General features: G+C 41.8%; 1 protein-coding gene across 1 annotated transcript; it reads left to right on the top strand.

Annotated features, from left to right (window-relative positions):
- The first annotated feature begins 2,829 nt into the window (after positions 1–2,829).
- On the top strand, positions 2,830–9,504 carry LOC139473646 (PR domain zinc finger protein 13-like). Its single transcript, XM_071256326.1, has 3 exons — positions 2,830–2,889; positions 7,918–8,158; positions 8,276–9,504. The coding sequence occupies exons 1-3, from the start codon at positions 2,830–2,832 to the stop codon at positions 9,502–9,504; spliced, it is 1,530 nt and encodes a 509-aa protein (XP_071112427.1).
- The last annotated feature ends 14,464 nt before the right edge of the window (positions 9,505–23,968 follow it).

The raw sequence follows: 23,968 nt of genomic DNA, 5'->3' as shown, positions 1-23,968 counted from the left end.
GTCCTCGGAGAGCCAGGAGTTAGGTCTTGTCTATCATCACCACACAGAGTATACACAGAGCTGAGAGCTGAGGAAGAGTCTGTTTCGGGCGGTGGGGTGTACCTTGGGGGGGGGGGGGGGGGGGCGTTAGGGGCGGAGTGCAGTGGGAAAACACAACCGTGGATGAAACACGCTGCCGCCCGTCTGTGCACCACGTGCGTTATGCATGTGGCCGGGCAACTAACCTTCGAAGTAGTTATGGTGCTTTCTGATAAAAAGAGATATTGTAACCTATCTAAGTTGGACTGTACACAATATTTTGCCATGACATCAACATTTTAGAATGTTAAATATCGGGAACTGATTAGGACTTTCGCAAAAGAAAGAGGCCTTCCGTGTATAACATACACACATAGTATACGTCCTCCGCATATAACATATCCACATGGCATCAGTCTTCCGTATATAACATATCCACATAGCATACGTCTTCCGTGTATAACATACACACATAGTATACGTCCTCCGCATATAACATATCCACATGGCATTAGTCTTCCGTATATAACATATCCACATAGCATACGTCTTCCGTGTATAACATACACACATAGTATACGTCCTCCGCATATAACATATCCACATGGCATTAGTCTTCCGTATATAACATATCCACATAGCATACGTCTTCCGTGTATAACATACACACATAGTATACGTCCTCCGCATATAACATATCCACATGGCATTAGTCTTCCGTATATAACATATCCACATAGCATACGTCTTCCGTGTATAACATACGCACAAATTCTTCCCACACAGCTTCCGCACATAAACAGTAAAGAGAAACCCTTATAAAACACATAAACAAAATCAATGCAAACACATAAAGTAAGTCCATGGAAACACATAAAGTAAGTCCTTGCAAACACAAAAAGTAAGTCCTTGCAAACACATAAAGTAAGTCCATGCAAACACATAAAGAAATTAATTATGATCTTAAAATTATTTTGTTCATGCCTTATAATTCTATTCAATCGTCGCAGTAGATAATTCGAAAGTTCGTTACGGGTCATTGGAATTCGTAGACATATATTTACATCCTATATGATGATTATGCACTCGTGTCACGCAATAATTACATAAAAACACGCGCTTTTTCATGATTTTCTCGCCACTCACTTGCCTTCGTCACTGGCCGTAAGGAATGGCAGATCTTATTGCCTACAGTGCAATCCACTTCAGGGCTTGTTGCTGCCAACATTCATTCAGTGTAGTGGTGGAGCAAACAATACAAACATATGCTGGTATTGTTTTGACATTTTTGGAATTGATACTCGGAATGGGTGTGAATAGGAATGCAATTTTCACGAATTTGGAGTTTTATAACACAAACGAAGTAAACATTTCTTTTCTCTTGGGTCGCAAAACAGAACTATTTATAAACAGGTAATGGCGCCACATACTTCTTTGCGTGGACTCGGATAATTGTAATTATGTCATAATAGTTATAAAGAACCAAATTTGCTGAGATATCCCGAGTTTCATGTTTGTTGATGGGAATCTTGGAGTCTAGATTAAATTACTAATTTCAAGTGTGATACACTGCTGCAGTGTTTGATGTATCCATGTCATACCTAGCATAAATGTTTCTTTCCCTGTGACTGTCACAGACTTGATACTCAAAGATATTTCACAATGATCCTTATATAACATTCATGGGGCTTTGTTTTAATGTGCCATGTTTTAGATATTGCAGATGATTAATGATAATAAACATAACAATATATACATACATGTTAAATCCCAATATTCTTTGCCACCAGAAAACTGTCGCACGGCGAACTGTACCAGAAACTAACTACATTAACTTCACTAAACACAATAGCTGAGGGCAGCGTTAAACAACAAACAAAAAAACAAAACAAAACAAACTAAAAACTAACGACATTGTAGGCGAACTGCACTAGATACTACCATACAGGGAGGTGAGCAGCACTGAAGGCAATAAGAGATGGAACCGTTTCAGAAATCATCATGATGGATTTACAGCCTTCTGTCTGTGTGAGTTTCCCTTTGGGTGATTGGTTGTTTCACTCCTCCCTATTGGCCGTGTAGCCACCACGAGTGTCACCACACCAGACACTGGTACGCTGGACTAGTTACCTGATCACCATTAAACCTGCTCAAGCTTAGCGATGTGTTCTGGCTGGTAACAAGTGTTCTTGTTCTCACATTATGTGGTAATTTATTCTAGACTAGCAAATGCCTGTTTGCTTTCTGACTTTTAAACATTCCCAATAATTTGCAATATTTGTGAAGCAAAAAGCATAAAGGAGATAAAAATCTATGAAAATTAATCACTTTACATCGTCAGCGAAGCGAGAAGTTGAAAGAGATTTTTGGCTAGGTAGCCACCTCATGTTGATCATATTGTGGAGGTGAACGATCACTATGATTAATTAATCACACCGCCCACTCTACGCTATTGGTTGGAGGGGCGGGCTCTTTGCCAACCGGCGCATGCGCGCACGAGTCGGTCGCGCGCGAGTCCCGAGGATCCGTTAAGCCCGACAAAAGTTAATATTATTAAAAGAATTCATGAGAAGATTCCCAGCTGTAGAACGCAAAACGTTTCACATACATGCATGTGCAGCCTGCGTATACCAGAGATTTAAAAACGGCACAGGCCCCGCTCTACACATCATTTGGAAATTGGCTGCAATGTCGTCAGACGAAGTTATAGTTCCCAGTTCCGTTCCTGTATGCGCCACCTCCTTCAGGGGCAATACCACCGTGGTTGCAGGGACAGACATCCCCACCCACAGCAACGTAGGCCCCTACCCTATGGACACGCTCATAGGGCTGCACACGATGGATTCTCAAACTATTGGACATGTTCTTGAGGTAAGGCCATTTTCATTATATTTGTGCCCCAATAAATCATAGTTATATGAATTCATTTAAAGAAGTGCAATCCAAACATATCAAATATCTTTCGTTATTTTTATTTCTGTTCAGAAAAAAATTGTTTAAGCATTTTCTCTTATGCATTTAGCTATATAAAATTTGATTTAGAACTAGTTAAGGGTTATGTTTAAAGTTAATGGTGCTGTGGTGTCATATAGATGATTACGTCCACATGTATCCAAATATTACTGTTTAAAAAAGATCTCCAAAGATTCATATTTATTTTGGATCCTGTTTTCCATAAAAGGACTTAATTTAGAGTCCACTCCTTTAGTCCTTTGTTCTTCATGAACAGGAATTCAGGGTTGTTGTTTCCTTCACAGATGGAGATAACAAATTCCAATGACACTGATTTATCTTGGAAATAATTTTGTGACACAAGCACATACGCATTCCATTATGTTAAAACTTGTTCACGTGATCACATGTATATTTTCATGCCATCTGAATCCAATCGGTTTTTTTACCGTGTTCAGCATTTTGAATAGCAAAGAAAGAAATGACATTCTAATGTATATAGAAAAAGATGAATGAAAATTATGTAAATAAGGAACAATAGTGAACGACCGTTCAAACCTGACAATAAAGCTTCACACGAAGACACAGGAGAAGCGGCCTCACGAATGAGCGACCATTCCTAATTGTGGTGGTCTGGCCTAGAGTTTTGTTTGAGATACAGCATGTATTTAGCCAGCATGTATTTAGCCAGCATGTATTTAGCCAGCTTTTAAAAACATACATTTCTTAACGTACTCAAAACATATTATTTTTCAGAACCTCCAAAATGTTCAGTGAACTATATTTTTTGTGTGTAAAACGTGAGGACAGTTTTTAAAGGATTTTCCAGCTTCGATATCTGTACACCTATTGCCGACATCCCTGCCTGTATATCACACATCGATGTATACATGTGCATCTATTGCCGACATCCCTGGCTGTATATCACACATCGATATATACATGTGCATCTATTGCCGACTTCCCTGCCTGTATATCACACATCGATATATACATGTGCATCTATTGCCGACTTCCCTGGCTGTATATCACACATCGATATATACATGTGCATCTATTGCCGACTTCCCTGGCTGTATATCACACATCAATATATACATGTGCATCTATTGCCGACTTCCCTGCCTGTATATCACACATCGATATATACATGTGCATCTATTGCCGACTTCCCTGGCTGTATATCACACATCAATATATACATGTGCATCTATTGCCGACTTCCCTGCCTGTATATCACACATCGATATATACATGTGCATCTATTGCCGACTTCCCTGGCTGTATATCACACATCGATATATACATGTGCATCTATTGCCGACTTCCCTGGCTGTATATCACACATCGATATATACATGTGCATCTATTGCCGACTTCCCTGGCTGTATATCACACATCGGTATATACATGTGCATCTATTGCCGACTTCCCTGGCTGTATATCACACATAAATTATGATTTAAGTAGAATTTCTATATAGGCGGGACCGCCTCCGTGGTGTAGTGGTAGAGCGTCCGCCCGGAGAGCGGAAGGTCCGCGGTTCGATCCCCGATCGCGTCATACCAAAAGACGTTAAAGATAGTACTTGATGTTACCCTGTCTGGCGCTCGGCATTAAGAGGCTAAAACAAGGACTGGTCGGCTCGGAGTCAGTATACTGTGTCTGAGTGGGATATTCATGTTAAACTGCGGCATGGTATCACTAGCTAGCACTATAAATCGGCATCAGTCCGGACTAGTACAAGCAGCCACCCCCACCCCCACGTGCATGCACGTCGCTATATAAGTGCAATAATCTTGGACGCGACGTTAAACCCCATTTCATCTCACCTCACCAAAATAGGCGGACAACTGACATGTTAAATTTAATCCAAACAAGACTGAATTTATCCAGTTCTCCCGAAAAATCTTAATTCTAAACTAGAACTTAAAACGAATGACAATATATTTAAGAAAGTTCAATCGTACAAACATTTTGGAATTATTCTCCAACACGTTTGCCCATGGAAATGCCATATCGGTGAATTAGTTCAAAAAGTTAGTCCTATGATTAACCGCCTCAGAGGTTTTAATATCGTTTAAACAGGAGAAAAAATAGAAACTACGTACATGTCATTTATGCTGCCGAATTTTCACTACTTCTGTCGTATCTGGGTGCAGTCACTGATTCTTTAAAAACTTAGCCTAAATGCGCTTAGGACTACACGTGGAGTTGTTCGTGGTACGCGTTACTGCCAGCTATATACTGAAACAATGTTAATGTCTCTTTGTCAAAGTAAACATAAAACCAAATTAACTCGTCTACTTTGTACAAAATATTCTATAACCTTGCACCTAGCTATCTCTGTGATCTCGTCCAACATTGAGTGGCAGAAACTGATGACTACAACCTAAGGATAGAGTTCTGAACAACATGCTCGAAAGTGTAGAACAACAAGCTATGCAATTTCCTCTCTCCCTGATACAAACTGTGGAATTCCTTGCCAACTGTGTATACTGAAGCTAGTACACTGAATGATTTTAAAACAATGATAAAAGGGGATGAAATGCAGTGCATCAAATTTTATTTAAATTATGGATCTGGAATTAACCATACTGTGCACTGTCGCCTGAGACTTGGTTGTAGTGACCTCTATGCTGACAGGCTTAAAATGTTTACATAAGCTAATCCAAACTGTTCCTTTGGCTACCACCATGAAGATGCACTTCACTATTTCTTTACCTGTACCAACTACTACAGCAGAAGAAAAAACATTTACTTTACAACAAACGTTACGATATAAACTATATTTTTAATGGAAATGTATATGTCACAGCAAATATTAATTTAGAAATAGTAAAATCCGTTCATAAATCAGCATCTGAGCGATTTCCTACTTGTATCTGAGTGTAAGCTATCGTTTAAAATCACTTCTATCTCATTTGTGCCAAAACGTTTTCTTCAGTCGACACCTGTGTTTTTGTGCAAAAAATGACTTTCTAACTTACCCGTGACTGTACACATAATGGAAGACCGTGACATCTGGAGCGGTATTTATATACGGTAATATAAGAATCGTTATCAAGCCCTCTTATAAAAGGTTTCTGATCCTGATACAAACTGATCTCCTATTTAAGCTATTATTGTATCAATTTGCAAGAGAACAGTTCGTTTGTGAACTAATATTCTGTCTGTTTTACTGAACAGCACATATTAAGGTGCGCTCATAATAACATTTGCGGCTTAATTTGAACATTCGTCTATCTTACTACAAGTCTTTATTTGTTTACTAATCCAGCTTCACACAGTTTGTGAAATAGATATGTGCCCCTATTGCCCACTTCCCTGGCAGTGTATCACACATCGGTAAGTGTGGGACCGTCTCCCTGTTTGGGGAATGTCTGTTATAGATTCCCAACCAATCAAAAGTCGGACATGACATGTTAGTTAAATAAATCAACGTAATAAATCAATATATCAGCGTTGTAGCGCATGTAACAGCACGCCGACGGACATATTTCTATCGTTGCCAATATGAGCGTTGACAATGTTGGTGGAGTCTGCTGTGGCAGATGGGCGCCCCACTCGGGGAACACCTACACAGGTAGCAAGCCCTCAACAAGTCCGCGGCTCATCGCACAACCATCACGACAATGGCCGCCGAGTACCTCCTTACTCTCACAATCAGGGTTGGGCATTGTTCACAAGTCGACAACTAGTAGGGCGACATACGACTTTAAAAGCATCAAGTTGTTTGAGTGTACTGAATTAGCTTGATTGCAAGATGGTCAAGTTTGAATCGGTTGGACAGAGGAACTGGACCACCTGTTGTCTAGGTGACGGGAGACGCTGGCCTTTGAGTGGCACGTGGTCATTCTAATGCCATGTACACTAGAAACGCACTTGTGTTCAGTTGAGTGGATGTGTGTAATCCTGCGCGTGTACACTCAGTTACACCTGTGCACAACACAGATACCGATATAAACGCCGACTTTACTTACATGTATCCATCGTAGTGGTCAGTAAACACACTACGCGTTCAGTTCATTTACTCAGCTGAGGAGGAAAGCACTTGACACAAACACACTGTTACAATGGCAGTGTTGTTAATGTCCTAGCTGACAGCGGCTGTCCAGGGACTCGGATTCAACTCCAGAGTATACCATCGTCACATACTGGCTATTGTCTTCTCAAGTTATACAACATCTCACGTTGTTTGATGTTTTCAACAGGCGCATAGTATTTGTGATACCGATCACGCTCGCTAAGTACAAAGGTGACAAATAATAGTCAGCTTAGATTTAACTTCGCAAAATGAGTTTGGTTAAATCATTCATAATAACCTCCCAAACTTACAATGGCGCTAGGTGCGCTAGTTTAATGAATGGGCTGTTTAGGGTTTTGTTTCTCTTTCGATATTGAAAGACTTCAACAAGGCTCAGTCTATATCTCGGGCAGCCGACATAACATAAGGTATCTCGAAGTAAGAGTAAAAACATTCATTTTTACAATTGCTGTACGAAATGCCTGTCTCTGCCAGGGAATAGCTGATGTAAGGGGTAACACCCAGTAAACTTGTGTGGGTACACTTACGTGGCACCGGTCCCATTAACGCAGACATAGACAAGCTTCAGTAGACCACAGGTCTAAATGAAAACTACTTACAGTGTTTGGTGTTGAGCTCAATCGCGGAGAGACCTGTCATGTGGTGACACTGCTATAGAAGTGCCTTGTAATGCTCACTTGTCCATCAACATATTTATATTTTGGAGTATTTACTCTTCAGATAGGCAGGTTGTGTCCAGTAATTAACTGTTTGAGTTTACAGAGCCACCAAAAGGCGTTCCTGTATCCAGCTGGGACAGCTTCAAATATATAGGTTGACATAAAGAAATAAGATATTACTGTACTGACAACAAATTCCGAAAGAAATAATCAGTAAGTTAATGTTTTCTTATGTTTCAGGTTGTATATAAAGGTGGCCGAGTGATGTTGCCCGACAATGTCACCGACACATGGTTGCTACACGTACAACCAGCACGTGACCGACACGAGCAGAACGTTGAAACGTACCGAGACGTTAAGGGTCGTCTATTCTTGCGCTTTCTTCGACATGTCAATAAAGGGGAGCAACTCTTGGTTTGGTACAGCGATGATTTGGCTCGGCAGAGCGGCATCCCAATCCTATCACCAGACAATATCAGAGGTGAGTTTCGGATGAGGCTCATCTCCGCTCTATTAGATCTTTCACGTGTATCCGATTAATAATCAATTATCCCTTTTCCATTATTTCAGCTTCATCTCTATAAGTATCTGTTGCCAGGTAACCAACAATACATGTGCACTGAATGCCAGAAGATATTCAAGTACCCAAACAGTCTTAAAGCTCACATCCGCTTCCGGTGCAGTGAAAAGAAGCCCGATGTTACAGACAGAATACATCCACCCCCCATGTTCACTGTCAGGTCCATGCTTAATCTGCCCCTGACTGGAGATGCACCACAATGTGCCTCACTCCCTTCAATGGGAGCTTTCCTTACAAGCAGCAGTAAATCTGGTGCTTCCAAAGATTCCCTAGAAAACTGGTTATTGACAAGGGCCACTGCACAGCTACAGTTGCCGACGGCTGAGCTGTCTGCCTTTAGGCCTCATTATAAGGCAGGGGACGTCAAGGCTGACCCAGACAGAGGCGAGGCCTCACACACTGACCAGGGTGTCCTCAATCTGTCTGTGAGGGAGGCACCAAAGCACCCACCACCACAGCAAACCCAGACTTCAATGTCTGGCGTGTCTCAGCCAATACAGATATTCAACCACATCCACCCGCCAGCTTTCCCGATTGCTATTGACCACAGTGCCCTTCGGCTCTACTACCCCTATCTGGACCCCATGCACGAACATACTAGACTATGCTGTGGCTCTCTACCATCTCACACATCCCTAACAGAGCAAAGGGGGGCGTGCATGTCTCAGTATGGTCGCCACCTTCTCAGGGCCACGTCTAATGCCAAGCACGCGGGGCAGGCTATAAGCTCACAGTGTTACCAAGGCAACATACCAGAACCTCTGACAGGGAAAGGCAGTGTCTCTTCCATGCCATTCCCTTTCCCAATGCCGTCAGAAACAGAAGGAGAACCTCTAGACCTGATCCCGAGATCTCTGTTCACAAGCAAATCAAGAAAAGGACACTTGTGTATTTACTGTGGGAAGCTCTACTCCAGGAAATACGGACTTAAAATTCATCTGCGCACACACACTGGTTACAAGCCATTGAAGTGTAAGGTGTGTCTAAGACCGTTTGGGGATCCAAGCAATCTCAATAAACACGTTCGACTTCACGCAGAGGGAGAGACACCATACCGATGCGAGTTCTGCGGCAAGGTACTGGTGAGACGGCGCGATCTAGAACGACACATAAGGTCTCGCCACCCAGACAAGGCGGAGAAACAACTAGAGGATAAGGTGCTTAGTGACGGGGAACACGCCGACACCACGACCGTGGACGCTGCCGATACCTGCGACGTCATGGACAGAGAGATTGTAGTCACATGAAAAGAAGACCGATATATAATTGATGAACGGCTGCTGAAGAGGTTAAGTCATAACGTCCGACTCTAGTCCACTTGTAGCCGCCCACGGCAATTTAAGAGATAGAGTCACACTGTGATACGAAAGTCCGATTTCTCCTCTTCATTTTTACTGTCGGGAAGTGATATGTTTCTTGATATTTCTGATCTTCAGTATTGAGAATAAAAGATTTTTTCTCATCTAATGTATACTGTCTATATTGACTGAAGTCACCAGATAGAAAACACTGTCACAGTGTCCACAACCAAAACGTGTACTCTCAATCTCCAACTCCACTACAGAAAACAATAACACAAACATGTACTCTCAATCTCCCACTCCGCCACAGAGTCAACAACACAAACGTGTACTCTCAATTTCCCAGTCAACCTGAGAGTCAACAACACAAACGTGTACTCTCAGTCTCCCACTCCACTACAGAAAACAATAACACAAACATGTACTCTCAATCTCCCACTCCGCCACAGAGTCAACAACACAAACGTGTACTCTCAATCTCAAACCCCACTACAGAGTCAACAACACAAACGTGTACTCTCAGTCTCCCAGTCAACCTGAGAGTCAACAACACAAACGTGTACTCTCAACCTTCCACTCCACCACAGTCAACAACACAAACGTGTACTCTCAATCTCACAGTCAACCACAGAGTCAACAACACAAACATGTACTCTCAATCTCCAACTCCACTACAGAGTCAACAACACAAACGTGTACTCCCAATCTTCCACTCCACCACAGAGTCAACAACACAAACGTGTACTCTCAGTCTCACAGTAAACAACAGGGTCAACAACACAAACGTGTATTCTCAATCCCCCACTTCATCAGGGAGACACCAACACAATGTCAATCTCCCAGTCAACCACAGGGTCAACCACACAAACGTGTACTCTCAATCTCCCAGTCAACCACAATGTCAAAAACAAAAACGTGTGTTCTAAATCTCCCAGTCAACCACAGAGAAAAAAAACAATGTCAAAAACACAAACGTTTAGTCTCAATCTTTCACTCCACCACAGAGTCAACAACACAAACGTGTACTCTCAACGTTCCGCTCCACCACAGAATCAACAACACAAACGTGTACTCTCAATCTCCCAGTCAACCACAGAGTCAACGCCACAAAAGTGTACTCTCAATATCCCTCTCCACCACAGGGTCAACAACACAAACGTGTACTCCCAATCTTCCACTCCACCACAGAGTCAACAACACAAACGTGTACTCTCAGTCTCACAGTAAACAACAGGGTCAACAACACAAACGTGTATTCTCAATCCCCCACTTCATCAGGGAGACACCAACACAATGTCAATCTCCCAGTCAACCACAGGGTCAACCACACAAACGTGTACTCTCAATCTCCCAGTCAACCACAATGTCAAAAACAAAAACGTGTGTTCTAAATCTCCCAGTCAACCACAGAGAAAAAAAACAATGTCAAAAACACAAACGTTTAGTCTCAATCTTTCACTCCACCACAGAGTCAACAACACAAACGTGTACTCTCAACGTTCCGCTCCACCACAGAATCAACAACACAAACGTGTACTCTCAATCTCCCAGTCAACCACAGAGTCAACGCCACAAAAGTGTACTCTCAATATCCCTCTCCACCACAGGGTCAAAAACACAAACGCGTACTCTCAATCTCCCACTCCACAACAGAAAACAACACAAACGTGTACTCTCAACCCCCCACTCAACCACAGAAAACAATTACACAAACATGTACTCTCAATCTCCCACTCCGCCACAGAGTCAACAAAACAAACGTGTACTCTCAATCACTCACTCCGCCACAGAGTCAACAACACAAACGTGTACTCTCAATCTCAAACCCCACTACAGAGTCAACAACACAAACGTGTACTCTCAGTCTCCCAGTCAACCTGAGAGTCAACAACACAAACGTGTACTCTCAACCTTCCACTCCACCACAGTCAACAACACAAACGTGTACTCTCAATCTCACAGTCAACCACAGAGTCAACAACACAAACATGTACTCTCAATCTCCAACTCCACTACAGAGTCAACATCACAAACGTGTACTCTCAATCTCCCACGTCACCACAGAGTCAACAACACAAACGTTTAGTCTCAACCTCCCTTTCCACCACAGAGTCAACAACACTAACGCGTACTCTCATCCTTCTACTCCACCGCAGATTCAACAACAAACGTGTAGTCTCAATCTCCCAGTCAACCACAGAGTCAACAACACAAACGCGTACTCTCAGCCTTCCACTCCACCATAGATTCAACAACACAAACGTGTAGTCACAATCTCCCACTGCACCACAGATTCAACAACACAAACGTGTAGTCTCAATCTCCCAGTCAACCACAGAATCAACAACACAAACGTGTACTCTCAATCTCCAAGTAAACCACAATGTCAAAAACACTAACGTGTATTCTCAATCTTCATCACTTCATCACTGAGACAACAACAGCACAACAGCAACACAAAAGTGTACTTTCAATCTTACACTCCACCACAGAGTCAACAACACAAACGTGTACTCTCATTCTCACAGTCAACCACAATGTCAAAAACACTAACGTGTACTCTCAATCTCCCAGTCAACCACAGAGTCAACAACACAAACGCGTACTCTCAATCTCCAAGTAAACCACAATGTCAAAAACACTAACGTGTATTCTCAATCTCCAAGTAAACCACAATGTCCTAAACACAAACGTGTATTCTCAATCTCCTACTTCATCATTGAGACAACAACAACAAAAAAGTGTACTTTCAATCTTACACTCCACCACAGAGTCAACAACACAAACGTGAACTCTCAATCTCAGTCTTTATTTCTGAGACAACAACAACATAAACGTGTACTATCAATCGCTCGCTTTATTCGAGTGTCAACAATACAAACGTGTACTCTCAATCTTCCACTCCGCCAAAGAGTCAACCATACAAACATGTACTCTCAATCTCCCAGTCAACCACAGAGTCAACAACACAATCTCAACACTCTCAATCTCCCACTTCATCATTGAGACAACAGCAACACAAACGTGTACTCTCAATCTCTAATTCCACCAAAGGGTAAAACACACAAAGGTGTACTCTCAATATTCCACTCCACCACATAGTCAAAGACACAAACGTGTACTCTCAATCCCCCACTTCATCAATGAGACAACAGCAACACAAACGTGTACTTTCAATCTCTAATTCCACCAAAGGGTAAAAAACACAAAGGTATACTCTCAATATTCCACTCCACCACATAGTCAAAGACACAAACGTGTACTCTCAATCTCCAAGTCAACCACAGGGTGAACTACACAAACATGTATTCTCATTCTCCCACTTGGTCACATTGTCAAGAACACAAACATGTACTCTCAATCTCCTATTCCACTATAGAGTCAACAACACAAACGTGTACTCCCAATATCCCACTCCACCATAGAGTCAACATCACAAACGTGTACTCTCATTCTCCCAGTCAACCACAGGGTGAACAACACAAACGTGTATTCTCAATCCCCCATTCCTCCATAGAGTCAACCACAAAAACGTGTACTCTCAATCTCCCACTCCACCACAGTGTCAACAAGAACACAAATGTGTACTCTCAATCTCCCTCTCCACCACAGTGTCAACAAGAACACAAACGTTTACTCTCAATCTCCCACTCCACCACAGAAAACAACACAAACGGGTTCTCGCAGTATCACTCTCCGCCACAGTAAACAACAACAAAACGTGTCCTCTCAATCTCCCACTCAACCAAAGGAAACAACAACACAAACTCCCACTCCACCACAGTGTCAACAAGAACACAAACGTGTTCTCTCAATCTCCCTCTCCATCACAGTGGCAACAAGAACACAAACGTGTACTCTCAATCTCCCATTCCACCACAGTGTCAACAAGAACACAAACGTTTACTCCCAATCTCCCACTCCACCATAGTGTCAACAAGAACACGAACATTTACTCCCAATCTCCCACTCCACCATAGTGTCAACAAGAACACAAACGTGTTCTCCCAATCTCCCACTCCACCATAGTGTCAACAAGAACACAAACGCGTTCTCCCAATCTCCTACTCCACGTAAGTGTCAACAAGAACACAAACGTGTTTTCTCAATCTCCCACTCCACCACAGTTTCAACAAAAACACGAACGTTTACTCCCAATCTCCCACTCCACCACAGTGTCAACAAGAACACAAATGTGTACTCTCAATCTCCCACTCCACCACAGTGTCAACAAGAACACAAACGCGTTCTCCCAATCTCCTACTCCACGTAAGTGTCAACAAGAACACAAACGTGTTTTCTCAATCTCCCACTCCACCACAGTTTCAACAAAAACACGAACGTTTACTCCCAATCTCCCACTCCACCACAGTGTCAACAAGAACACAAACGTGTACTCTCAATCTCCCGCTCCACCATAGCATCAACAACAACACAAACGTGTAGTCTCAATGTCCCGCACCACCACCACAGAGTTAACAAGAACACAAACTTGTACTCTCATTCCCCAACTCCGCCACAGTAAACAACATCACAAACGTGTCCTCTCAATGTCCCACTCCACCACAGTAAACAACACAAACGTGTACTCTCAATCTCCCTCTCAAACACAGAAAACAACACAAACGGGTACTCGCAATCTCACTCTCCGCCACAGTAAACAACACAAACGTTCACTCTCAATCTCCCGCTCCGCCACAGAAAACAACACAAACGGGTTCTCGCAATGTCACTCTCCGCCACAGTAAACAACAACAAAACGTGTCCTCTCAATCTCCCACTCAACCAAAGGAAACAACAACACAAACTCCCACTCCACCACAGTGTCAACAAGAACATAAACGTATACTCTCAATGTCCCTCTCCACCACAGTGTCAACAAGAACATAAACGTTTACTCTCAATCTCCCTCTCCATCACAGTGTCAACAAGAACACAAACGTGTACTCTCAATGTCCCACTCCACCATTGTGTCAACAAGAACACAAACGTGTTCTCTCAATCTCCCACTCCACCACAGTGTCAACAAGAACACAAACGTGTACTCTCAATCTCACGCTCCAACACAGAGTCAACCACACAAACGTGTACCGTAAATCTCCCACTCTACCAAAGAGTCAACCACACAAACGTTTACTCTCAATCTCCCAGTCAACCACAGAGTCAAGATCACAAACATGCATTGTCAATCTCCCATTCCACCACAGAGTCAACAACACTAACGTGTACTCTCAATACTCCATTCCGCCACAGATTCAAAAACACAAAAACGTGTACTGTCAATCTCCCACTCAACCACAGACCCCAAAAAACAAACGTTTACTCTCAATCTCCCACTCCACCACAGAGTCAACCACACAAACATATACTGTCAATCTCCCACTCCACCACAGGGTCAACCACACAAACATATACTGTCAATCTCCCACTCCGCCACAGAGTCAAAAACACAAACGTTTACTCTCAATCTCCACCTCCACCACAGAGTCAACAACACAAACGTGTTCTGTCAATCTCACACTCCGCCACAGAGTCAACATTAGAAACGTGTATTCTCAATCTCCCACTCCACCACAGAGTCAACCACACAAACGTGTACCGTAAATCTCCCACTCTACCAAAGAGTCAACCACACAAACGTTTACTCTCAATCTCCCAGTCAACCACAGAAAACAACACAAACGAGTACTGGCAATCTCACTCTCCGCCACAGTAAACAACATCACAAACGTGTCCTCTCAATCTCCCGCTCCACCACAGTGTCAACAAGAACACAAACGTGTACTTTCAATCTCCCTCTCCACCACAGTGTCAACAACGGCACAAACGTTTACTCTCAATCGCCCGCTCCACCACAGAAAACAACATAAACGGATACTCGCAATCTCACTCTCCGCCACAGTAAACAACAACAAAACGTTTACTTTCAATCTCCCACTCAACCAAAGCAAACAACAACACAAACGTGTACTCTCAATCTCACTCTCCGCCAAAGTAAACAACAACAAAACGTGTCCTCTCAATCTCCCACTCAACTACAGCAAACAACAACCCAAACGTGTACTCGCAATCACAATCACTGCCACAGTGTCAACAACGGCACAAACATTTACTCTCAATCTCCCACTCCACCACAGAAAACAACACAAACGGGTTCTCGCAATATCACTCTTCGCCACAGTAAACAACAACAAAACGTGTCCTCTCAATATCACTCTCCGCCACAGTAAACAACAACAAAACGTGTCCTCTCAATCTCCAACTCAACCAAAGGAAACAGCAAGACAAACTCCCACTCACCCACAGTGTCAACAAGAACATAAACGTTTACTCTCAATCTCCCTCTCCACCACAGTGTCAACAAGAACACAAACGTGTACTCTCAATCTACCACTCAACCACAGTGTCAACAAGAACACAAACGTGTTCTCTGAATCACCCACTCCACCATAGTGTCAACAAGAACACAAACGTGTTCTCTCAATCTCCCACTCCACCACAGTGTCAACAAGAACACAAACGTGTTCTCTCAATGTCCCACTCCACCACAGTGTCAAAAAGAACACAAACGTGAACTCTCAATCTCCCACTCCACCACAGTGTCAACAAGAACACAAACGTGTTCTCTTAATCTCCCACTCCACCACAGTGTCAACAAGAACACAAACGTGTTCTCTTAATCTCCCACTCCACCACAGTGTCAACAAGAACACAAACGTGTTCTCCCAATCTCCCACTCCACCACAGTGTCAACAAGAACACAAACGTGAACTCTCAATGTCCCACTCCACCACAGTGTCAACAAGAACACAAACGTGTACTCTCAATCTCCCACTCCACCACAGTGTCAACAAGAACACAAACGTGTTCTCCCAATCTCCCACTCCACCACAGTGTCAACAAGAACACAAACGTGAACTCTCAATGTCCCACTCCACCACAGTGTCAACAAGAACACAAACGTGTACTCTCAATCTCCCACTCCATCTCCCACTCATCGGTATTTCGGTGGTGCTCAGATGAAGCACAGTTGTGCACAATCTGAACAACTCATTTTCGTGTTGATCACTCGAGGCATACCATGGCGTTTCCCACACGACTTGAGACACAGGGGTCACTGGATCCATAACGTATATACACAGAGACATTAGACAACTACGGGACTAGACTAGTTGCCATTACCCGTTCTTTTCCTGCACGATATAGTACATGTATTCCGCACGGCTATAATCTACTGTTTAGTGACACATTTCATTACATATACATCATTACAAAAACAAACACAACTAACAGAACGACTAGTGTTAAAAGGCAAAGTTATTTCAAAGTAATATTGTAAAATTTAGAATAAACTTCAATACATTTCTTTCTTTATCATCTAACATCATCATTAACATATTGAATATCCAACAGTATTTAAGATGTACTGTACTTCTACAACGATGTGTACCTTGCTGTGAGCGGCTGTGGGACGACTTTCTCGGAGAATGTCTTGCACCTTGCAATAAGACCCCTGCAACAGTACACCTTATGATGAGGACAGGCATAAACCATAACATTGGTTCTTCTATTGGCGTGAGTGATTATGCTGTCTCAAGTCCTATAACGATCACGGACAAACGGTGCACACTTGTCCTGGTGATAATAAGATCGGAAAACATAGTTGCTTGCGAAAGTAGTTCTAGTTTGTAAGTATACTTACCATTGTGAAAGAAACCTGCTTCTGCAAATAAAACGCTTTGACAGAATTGAACTTCATTTCTGAGATTGTAAAAGGCCAAATAAATTCTTTGAGCTTTGGAGTTTCCAACATAGTATTAATGCCACTTGTCTGTGAACATGAAGTCCTTCCTTAAATTGTATTAAGGATTTTGGTCAAACTCTGAGACAGGGGTTTGGTGGTATATTGCTGGACTCCAACAGTATCCATACTGAATTTAAAGATCCCAGTTGGTAGGAGGAGGAGGCTGCTCACGATATTTTGGTTCATATTTGAATAACTGACGAAGGTTGTTATTGTGCACAATACAGAAGTCACCCGTGATTATATGACCTACAGGTCGGTAGCAGTAGGACGTGTGGAAGTTACGTAATGAGCTGCCAAGTCCAGGTTCTTCAACACGATGAAATGGTGTTCGTATGGGAAAGTTAAATTGTTGCTGATTCCTGAAATTTGAAATATAGTGAGACTTTGGGGAAATTGATTTTTGTCTGAGAATGTTACTTACATTTAAGGTATCAGTTCCCTTCTCAAGAACATACCGTCTTTATCTGGAGTTTGTTTCTGGTTTGGCCGAACGTGTCAAAGCAATATGAAGAACTATACTATCTTGTCGCTAATGTGCATGGGCTCTTACTGTTTGTAGATCAGCTAAAGATGCTGGAGTCATTTCATTCCTTCCAATGGGTATAGTCATGTTCTTACTTTGTGTCGTCCCAGTGGTTCCTCTTGGAGATGCAACGAATCCGAATGGTATCATTGGACTTCATTCTTTCTTGTGACCATGGTGTCGATGTCTTTGGGATATCGGAAACAGATTCAATACATTGACTTTGGCAGTTCGTTGATTAGCAAAACCGCCAATCCTTTGTTTTGTCATTACACCCATATGACATTGCTGTACACAACTGTCTAATCCAATGATTTTATCTGGACATTCAATAAAGTCGACTGCATTTAAGGCTATTAGATGGATGGTATTTTTTCTATCATATCCTCACCTTCGTCCACATGATGGAGTGATTTCAGAATTGAAATGTTGTAGACACAGTTGGAAACATTTCTGTTGATGCCCGATATATGCTGGCTGACTTGTGTCGATAATGTGTGTTGTGTCTCCAACACTAATCAATCCACAAATGGTAACCTAATGCCATATAGGACATTTTAAGTTTGGCATGATAGGCCTTCGAAAGGTTTTGTGCAGTATGTTTTAGTTATAAAGTTTGATTTGAATTCAGCATCAGTTATCAAAACAGGACAGATTTGCAATTTTTGTGCCACATAAAAAAATACTGCATTGAGATGGCTCAAAACGAAACATTACTGAACATTTTTTGTATGATGTTTGTAAATGAATCTACGTTTTTGAAAAAGGAATCCCGCTGGGTCAGCAACTATACTTCTTTGAACATGGGTGCCGTGTCTGTGTCATGGGGGAGATGTGTACAATTGATGGAGGAGTGTGTGTAGGACTTAGATCCAGTATTGCTTTGCATGCTGACTTTCTATGACTGGGATATTTGCAGCATGTCCACTGACAAATCTGCATGGCGGGGCCAGTCACCTGTGAACAACCATAGGTTCCATCCCTAGCTGCCAATCACTACACGTGCAACTTGCATGGACCTGGCTGGATGTGGTGTGTGGTAGAGTGCAGTATATTGCCCCTAGTGTGATGAGGTTGCATGAACCTGTGTGTGTGGTATTCTAACCAAAAGGGAAATACATCTTGCTGATTCGTAAGGAACCTTAGAAAACGATATAAGTAAATCAACATGCGTGTGCAGGATTTCGCATCTTCTGGTGTACCCAAAGTTTCATTTATCACCTGTGGGACTTCCATATTCGTGACATTTCGTGGAAGATGACGGAATGACAAAGAAGATACAATTTATAGATAACAACTTCTCTATTTATACTATTAAAGCGACGTTTCGGTCTTGCTTGACAACAGTATGGACAAGCACTTTTGTTAGCAACAGCTATACATTTTATGAACAATATCTGTATGAGTTTTACAAGTGTCCACCAACCAACAATTTGCTTTGTGAAGCTGGCAATGCAGGTATCCGTGCATGCGAGCTCCATGCGACGAGTGATGGAATGCTGTTCTCATTTGACCCAGTTTGGAGACTCTTAATGTCGGGTGATATTGAGTTAAACCCAGGACCAAGATCGGCAAGGAATACAGAACAGAGTCGCAAGAAAGAAGATTAGGATCTCGCCACTGTCTTATTGAAGGACTCTAATGAAGGACTATCCAACCACATGGTAACATTGACAATTACTATGAGGACATTGAGTGAAACACTGACAGCCCTGAAAGTAAATTGAAGAAAATAATGCACGTGTGACTACACAGCTAAGACGATATTCAGAAAAAAACCTGTGAACTTAGGTGGTGTCAAAACAATCCATTAAGATTGCGGCCTTAGAAGATAAATCAGATACAAGTGAGAGCTACTCCAGAAAAACAATCCATTAAGATTGCGGCCTTAGAAGATAAATCAGATACAAGTGAGAGCTACTCCAGAAAAACAATCCATTAAGATTGCGGCCTTAGAAGATAAATCAGATACAAGTGAGAGCTACTCCAGAAAAACAATCCATTAAGATTGCGGCCTTAGAAGATAAATCAGATACAAGTGAGAGCTACTCCAGAAAAACAATCCATTAAGATTGCGGCCTTAGAAGATAAATCAGATAGAAGTGAGAGCTACTCCAGAAAAACAATCCATTAAGATTGCGGCCTTAGAAGATAAATCAGATAGAAGTGAGAGCTACTCCAGAAAAACAATCCATTAAGACTGCGGCCTTAGAAGATAAATCAGATAGAAGTGAGAGCTACTCCAGAAAAACAATCCATTAAGATTGCGGCCTTAGAAGATAAATCAGATACAAGTGAGAGCTACTCCAGAAAAACAATCCATTAAGATTGCGGCCTTAGAAGATAAATCAGATACAAGTGAGAGCTACTCCAGAAAAACAATCCATTAAGATTGCGGCCTTAGAAGATAAATCAGATACAAGTGAGAGCTACTCCAGAAAAACAATCCATTAAGATTGCGGCCTTAGAAGATAAATCAGATACAAGTGAGAGCTACTCCAGTAAAACAATCCATTAAGATTGCGGCCTTAGAAGATAAATCAGATAGAAGTGAGAGCTACTCCAGAAAAACAATCCATTAAGATTGCGGCCTTAGAAGATAAATCAGATAGAAGTGAGAGCTACTCCAGAAAAACAATCCATTAAGATTGCGGCCTTAGAAGATAAATCAGATACAAGTGAGAGCTACTCCAGAAAAACAATCCATTAAGATTGCGGCCTTAGAAGATAAATCAGATAGAAGTGAGAGCTACTCCAGAAAAACAATCTACTTTTCTTCGACATCGAAATGGACGGGAAGGAAGATCCATATGAAACAACTAAAAAAAGTAAGAAATTTATTGAAAGAGAACTTGATAAGAGTAATTATGACACCATTCATTTTGATACGGTTCATAGACTGGGTGCTAAACGTGAAGAAGGATCGAACCCGCCTATAATTGTACCGTTTGTGTCAAAGGGATGATAAGGCACCTGTATACTTCAAGGCCAACGAGCAGTTATAGGGAACTACAGTACCGTCGGAAATGCTAGAAAACTGCTTTTCTGGCTTCATTTCATAAATACGACTCATAGGGCTATACAAACAGCATACATCAAAGTAACGCAAATTGACCTAATCTAGCCTACCTAGCTATGAAACGGGATTGGGGTATTGGAAGGTTGCGGTTTTGGAATCAAGATGTATTTGTTGTATTTGTCGATACTAACACCCAAAGGTATGATAACTGTTTCAACCAGGCTGATATCTCACTTTGACATGTGTGAATTTGAATGTTGTGTTATGTCTTGCCACGAACCATTTACAGTTAGCCAATATAGGCACAGTAGATTTGAGCTCACAATGTCTGACAATGTCGCCAGCACATATGTCTTGTACTTTACTGGTTTCTTATTAAGACCAATTTCCTCTCTGAGTTGAACTTTCGTTTCAGATGATCTGAAGTCGACAATGTCATGTATTCCTGCATGGTCGCCTTCAGTCTACTCATGGTCTTATTCCTGGACGTTGTATAAAGTAGCGTTATCCATGACAATGACACTGAGGTTGTTTAAAATGGGCTATACCATTTGTTCCAACACATTATCTCCTATAATTTCGCCTCGAAAACTAGCACACATCTATCAATAAGCCCCAGATCACGGGTTGCGGCGTGCAAAACAATGACACGATTACCTTTACCTGCATGATGGTACCATCTGCTGATACCCACATATAGTCAGTAAAATGATAAAAGTAAATGATCTGGAAGCCCTGACTGCGATGAATGGTGCTGAGATCATGTGACCTCACCGTCAGGATGGTGAGTGAGTGAGTGAGTGAGTTGGGCTTAACGCCGCTTTTAACAATATTCCAGGATTCGAACCGACAATCATAGGTTTCTGGCGTGCCCAAGGGACGCAACTCTGCACAGCGAATCGCGGCGCCTTAGACGACTGGGCCACCCGTGCCCCCTGGTCAGGATGGAATATTTTCCCCTGAAAACCGCTCGGTCGTCGCCACGCGAAGTGTATCGAAATCGGCAATATTAAGTGCAGTCCGGGAAACATTAATTGTATCTTTAATCTGCTCCCGGATTTTACAACAGGTCGGGGGTACATTCTGCTCATAAAGCTTGTATACTATATCCTTTAAGTCCCGGTTTCGTTTTTTGAGACCACCCTTAAACCTTTTTGTTGTATTTATCAATCGGTAGACTTGATGGTATAAATCGAAAACCCCATAGCTTGGACAGTTCGGTAATTCGCGCTATCTAAACTTATAAATGTTTTCCCTTTATCTCTCAAAAGTGTAAAGAACTTTTCTAATACAGACTCCATGTCGTGTACCATGGCTAGGGCTATGCAAGTGTAAAGTAACATGAATCATGGGAGCAATGTTGACAAAACAAACGCTGCGTCATTTTGTTATTTTAGAAGATGCAATCTAGAATTTTCTCCATATGATTTATTTTGTGTGGATTAGATGTTTTATGAAGACTACAATATTATCATTATAACGGAGTCACGTGCGCATATTTCTATAGTCCGTTTTAGACTGACATCATTGGACAAATGGATAAATGTGAACTTACTGTTTCGTTCGAATTTTTCTCCTGTAAACTTGTGACTGAAATACTTCCAACCACAGTTAAGTCGATCGGTAGTTACTCGATATTACAATAGCAACATCCTGTGAAAAATGTTATCATTGTCAAACGGGCAAAAATATTTTTTCTAGCATTTCCCACAGTACTTTACCACGTATCGCATGTCAGAGGACACTTCGTTTAAAACAAGGGAAGGGAGAAAGAAAGTTGTATATATGATAAATGCTAGAGAAAAAGGTGAAAAGTTCTATTTTGATGATCAGAGAGAAGACCTTACGAAAGTAACGACGGACAGAGATTATGTGAAGTCGCTGCCAAGTGATCTCTCATCTGACACCCGTTATGAAGCTTTATAACGAGGAGGCCCTGACCCTGAAACAACGTCAATGGATGACGTCAGCACGAAATGCACGTGCATTTCTCCAGCATAACAACTCACTTCTGTGTTGTGTTGGAATGTGAACTGTTTATACTCTAACATAAACAATAATGACTTCCATCACTTTGTGTGTAAGCAGAATATAATCTGTTTAACCGAAACGTCAGTTCGACCTAAAGAGAAGAAGGCATGTCGCTTCAGTGGAGGTGTCGCGGTATATGTTAGTGATAAACTTTCACCTTATTTTTCAAAGATACATGACGAATGGGTTCACTGTGTGTTTGTTGTATCCAATGATGTACGCATTACTGGTAGAAGGCTAATACTTGGATGTGTGTACTTGAAACCTGAAACACTGAGCTATAATGAGGGCATTGAAGTTTAGAAAACTTTCTTGCAGAGGTCATGGACGAATTCCCGGGAAGGGACTACATCTTGTGTCGAGACTTTAATAGTAGATCTGAAACCGTATAGTAGTAGATTATATTGGTTTGGATGCAGTTGATCATCTACCAATGGATGATATTGTGTACGATCAGTATGACAGTCCTGCAGAGCGAAAGAACAAGGACTAGGTTGTTACCAATTATGGAAAAAATTTCTTACACGTTTGCAAAACGTTTGGTTCATATTTACTAAATGTCGGGTTTTCTGATGAAGGGGATTATACCTATGTTGGAGCAACAGGTGGTAGCTCACCAGATTGTGTTTGTGTGTCAGCATCTATATACAAGTATGTAAAGGGCTTTAAAGTTATAAGTGGCACTGAGTCAGACTATCGTCCCTTATTTGCCCCTTTCTCATCATTGTTTAATGTAGCAGAAACTCTACAACAGGATTACAGCCTCGGCGAGGACAGATATATATGGAACACATATAAGAGTGAAGACTATAAGAATAATTTTGAAAGTGAATTAGTGCATGAAATGTTAATTGAATTCATTAACTGTGTGGAAATTGATATTGACAAAGCCGATAAAGAGAAGTTACAGCATATAATACTCTCTTCAAAAAAAAGAAACGCATAGTTAAAAAATAAGGATATTTATTAAGCGGATGTAAAAGTATCTACACAGAATATGCGTGAACACAATCAAATGAAATTAGACACA

This window comes from Haliotis cracherodii, unplaced genomic scaffold, assembly GCF_022045235.1.
Source record: "Haliotis cracherodii isolate W230 unplaced genomic scaffold, xgHalCrac1.p SCAF_3, whole genome shotgun sequence".
NCBI lineage: Eukaryota > Metazoa > Mollusca > Gastropoda > Lepetellida > Haliotidae > Haliotis > Haliotis cracherodii.
The sequence above is the reverse complement of the archived record's forward strand: the minus strand, read 5'-3'. Positions and strand labels throughout refer to the sequence as shown.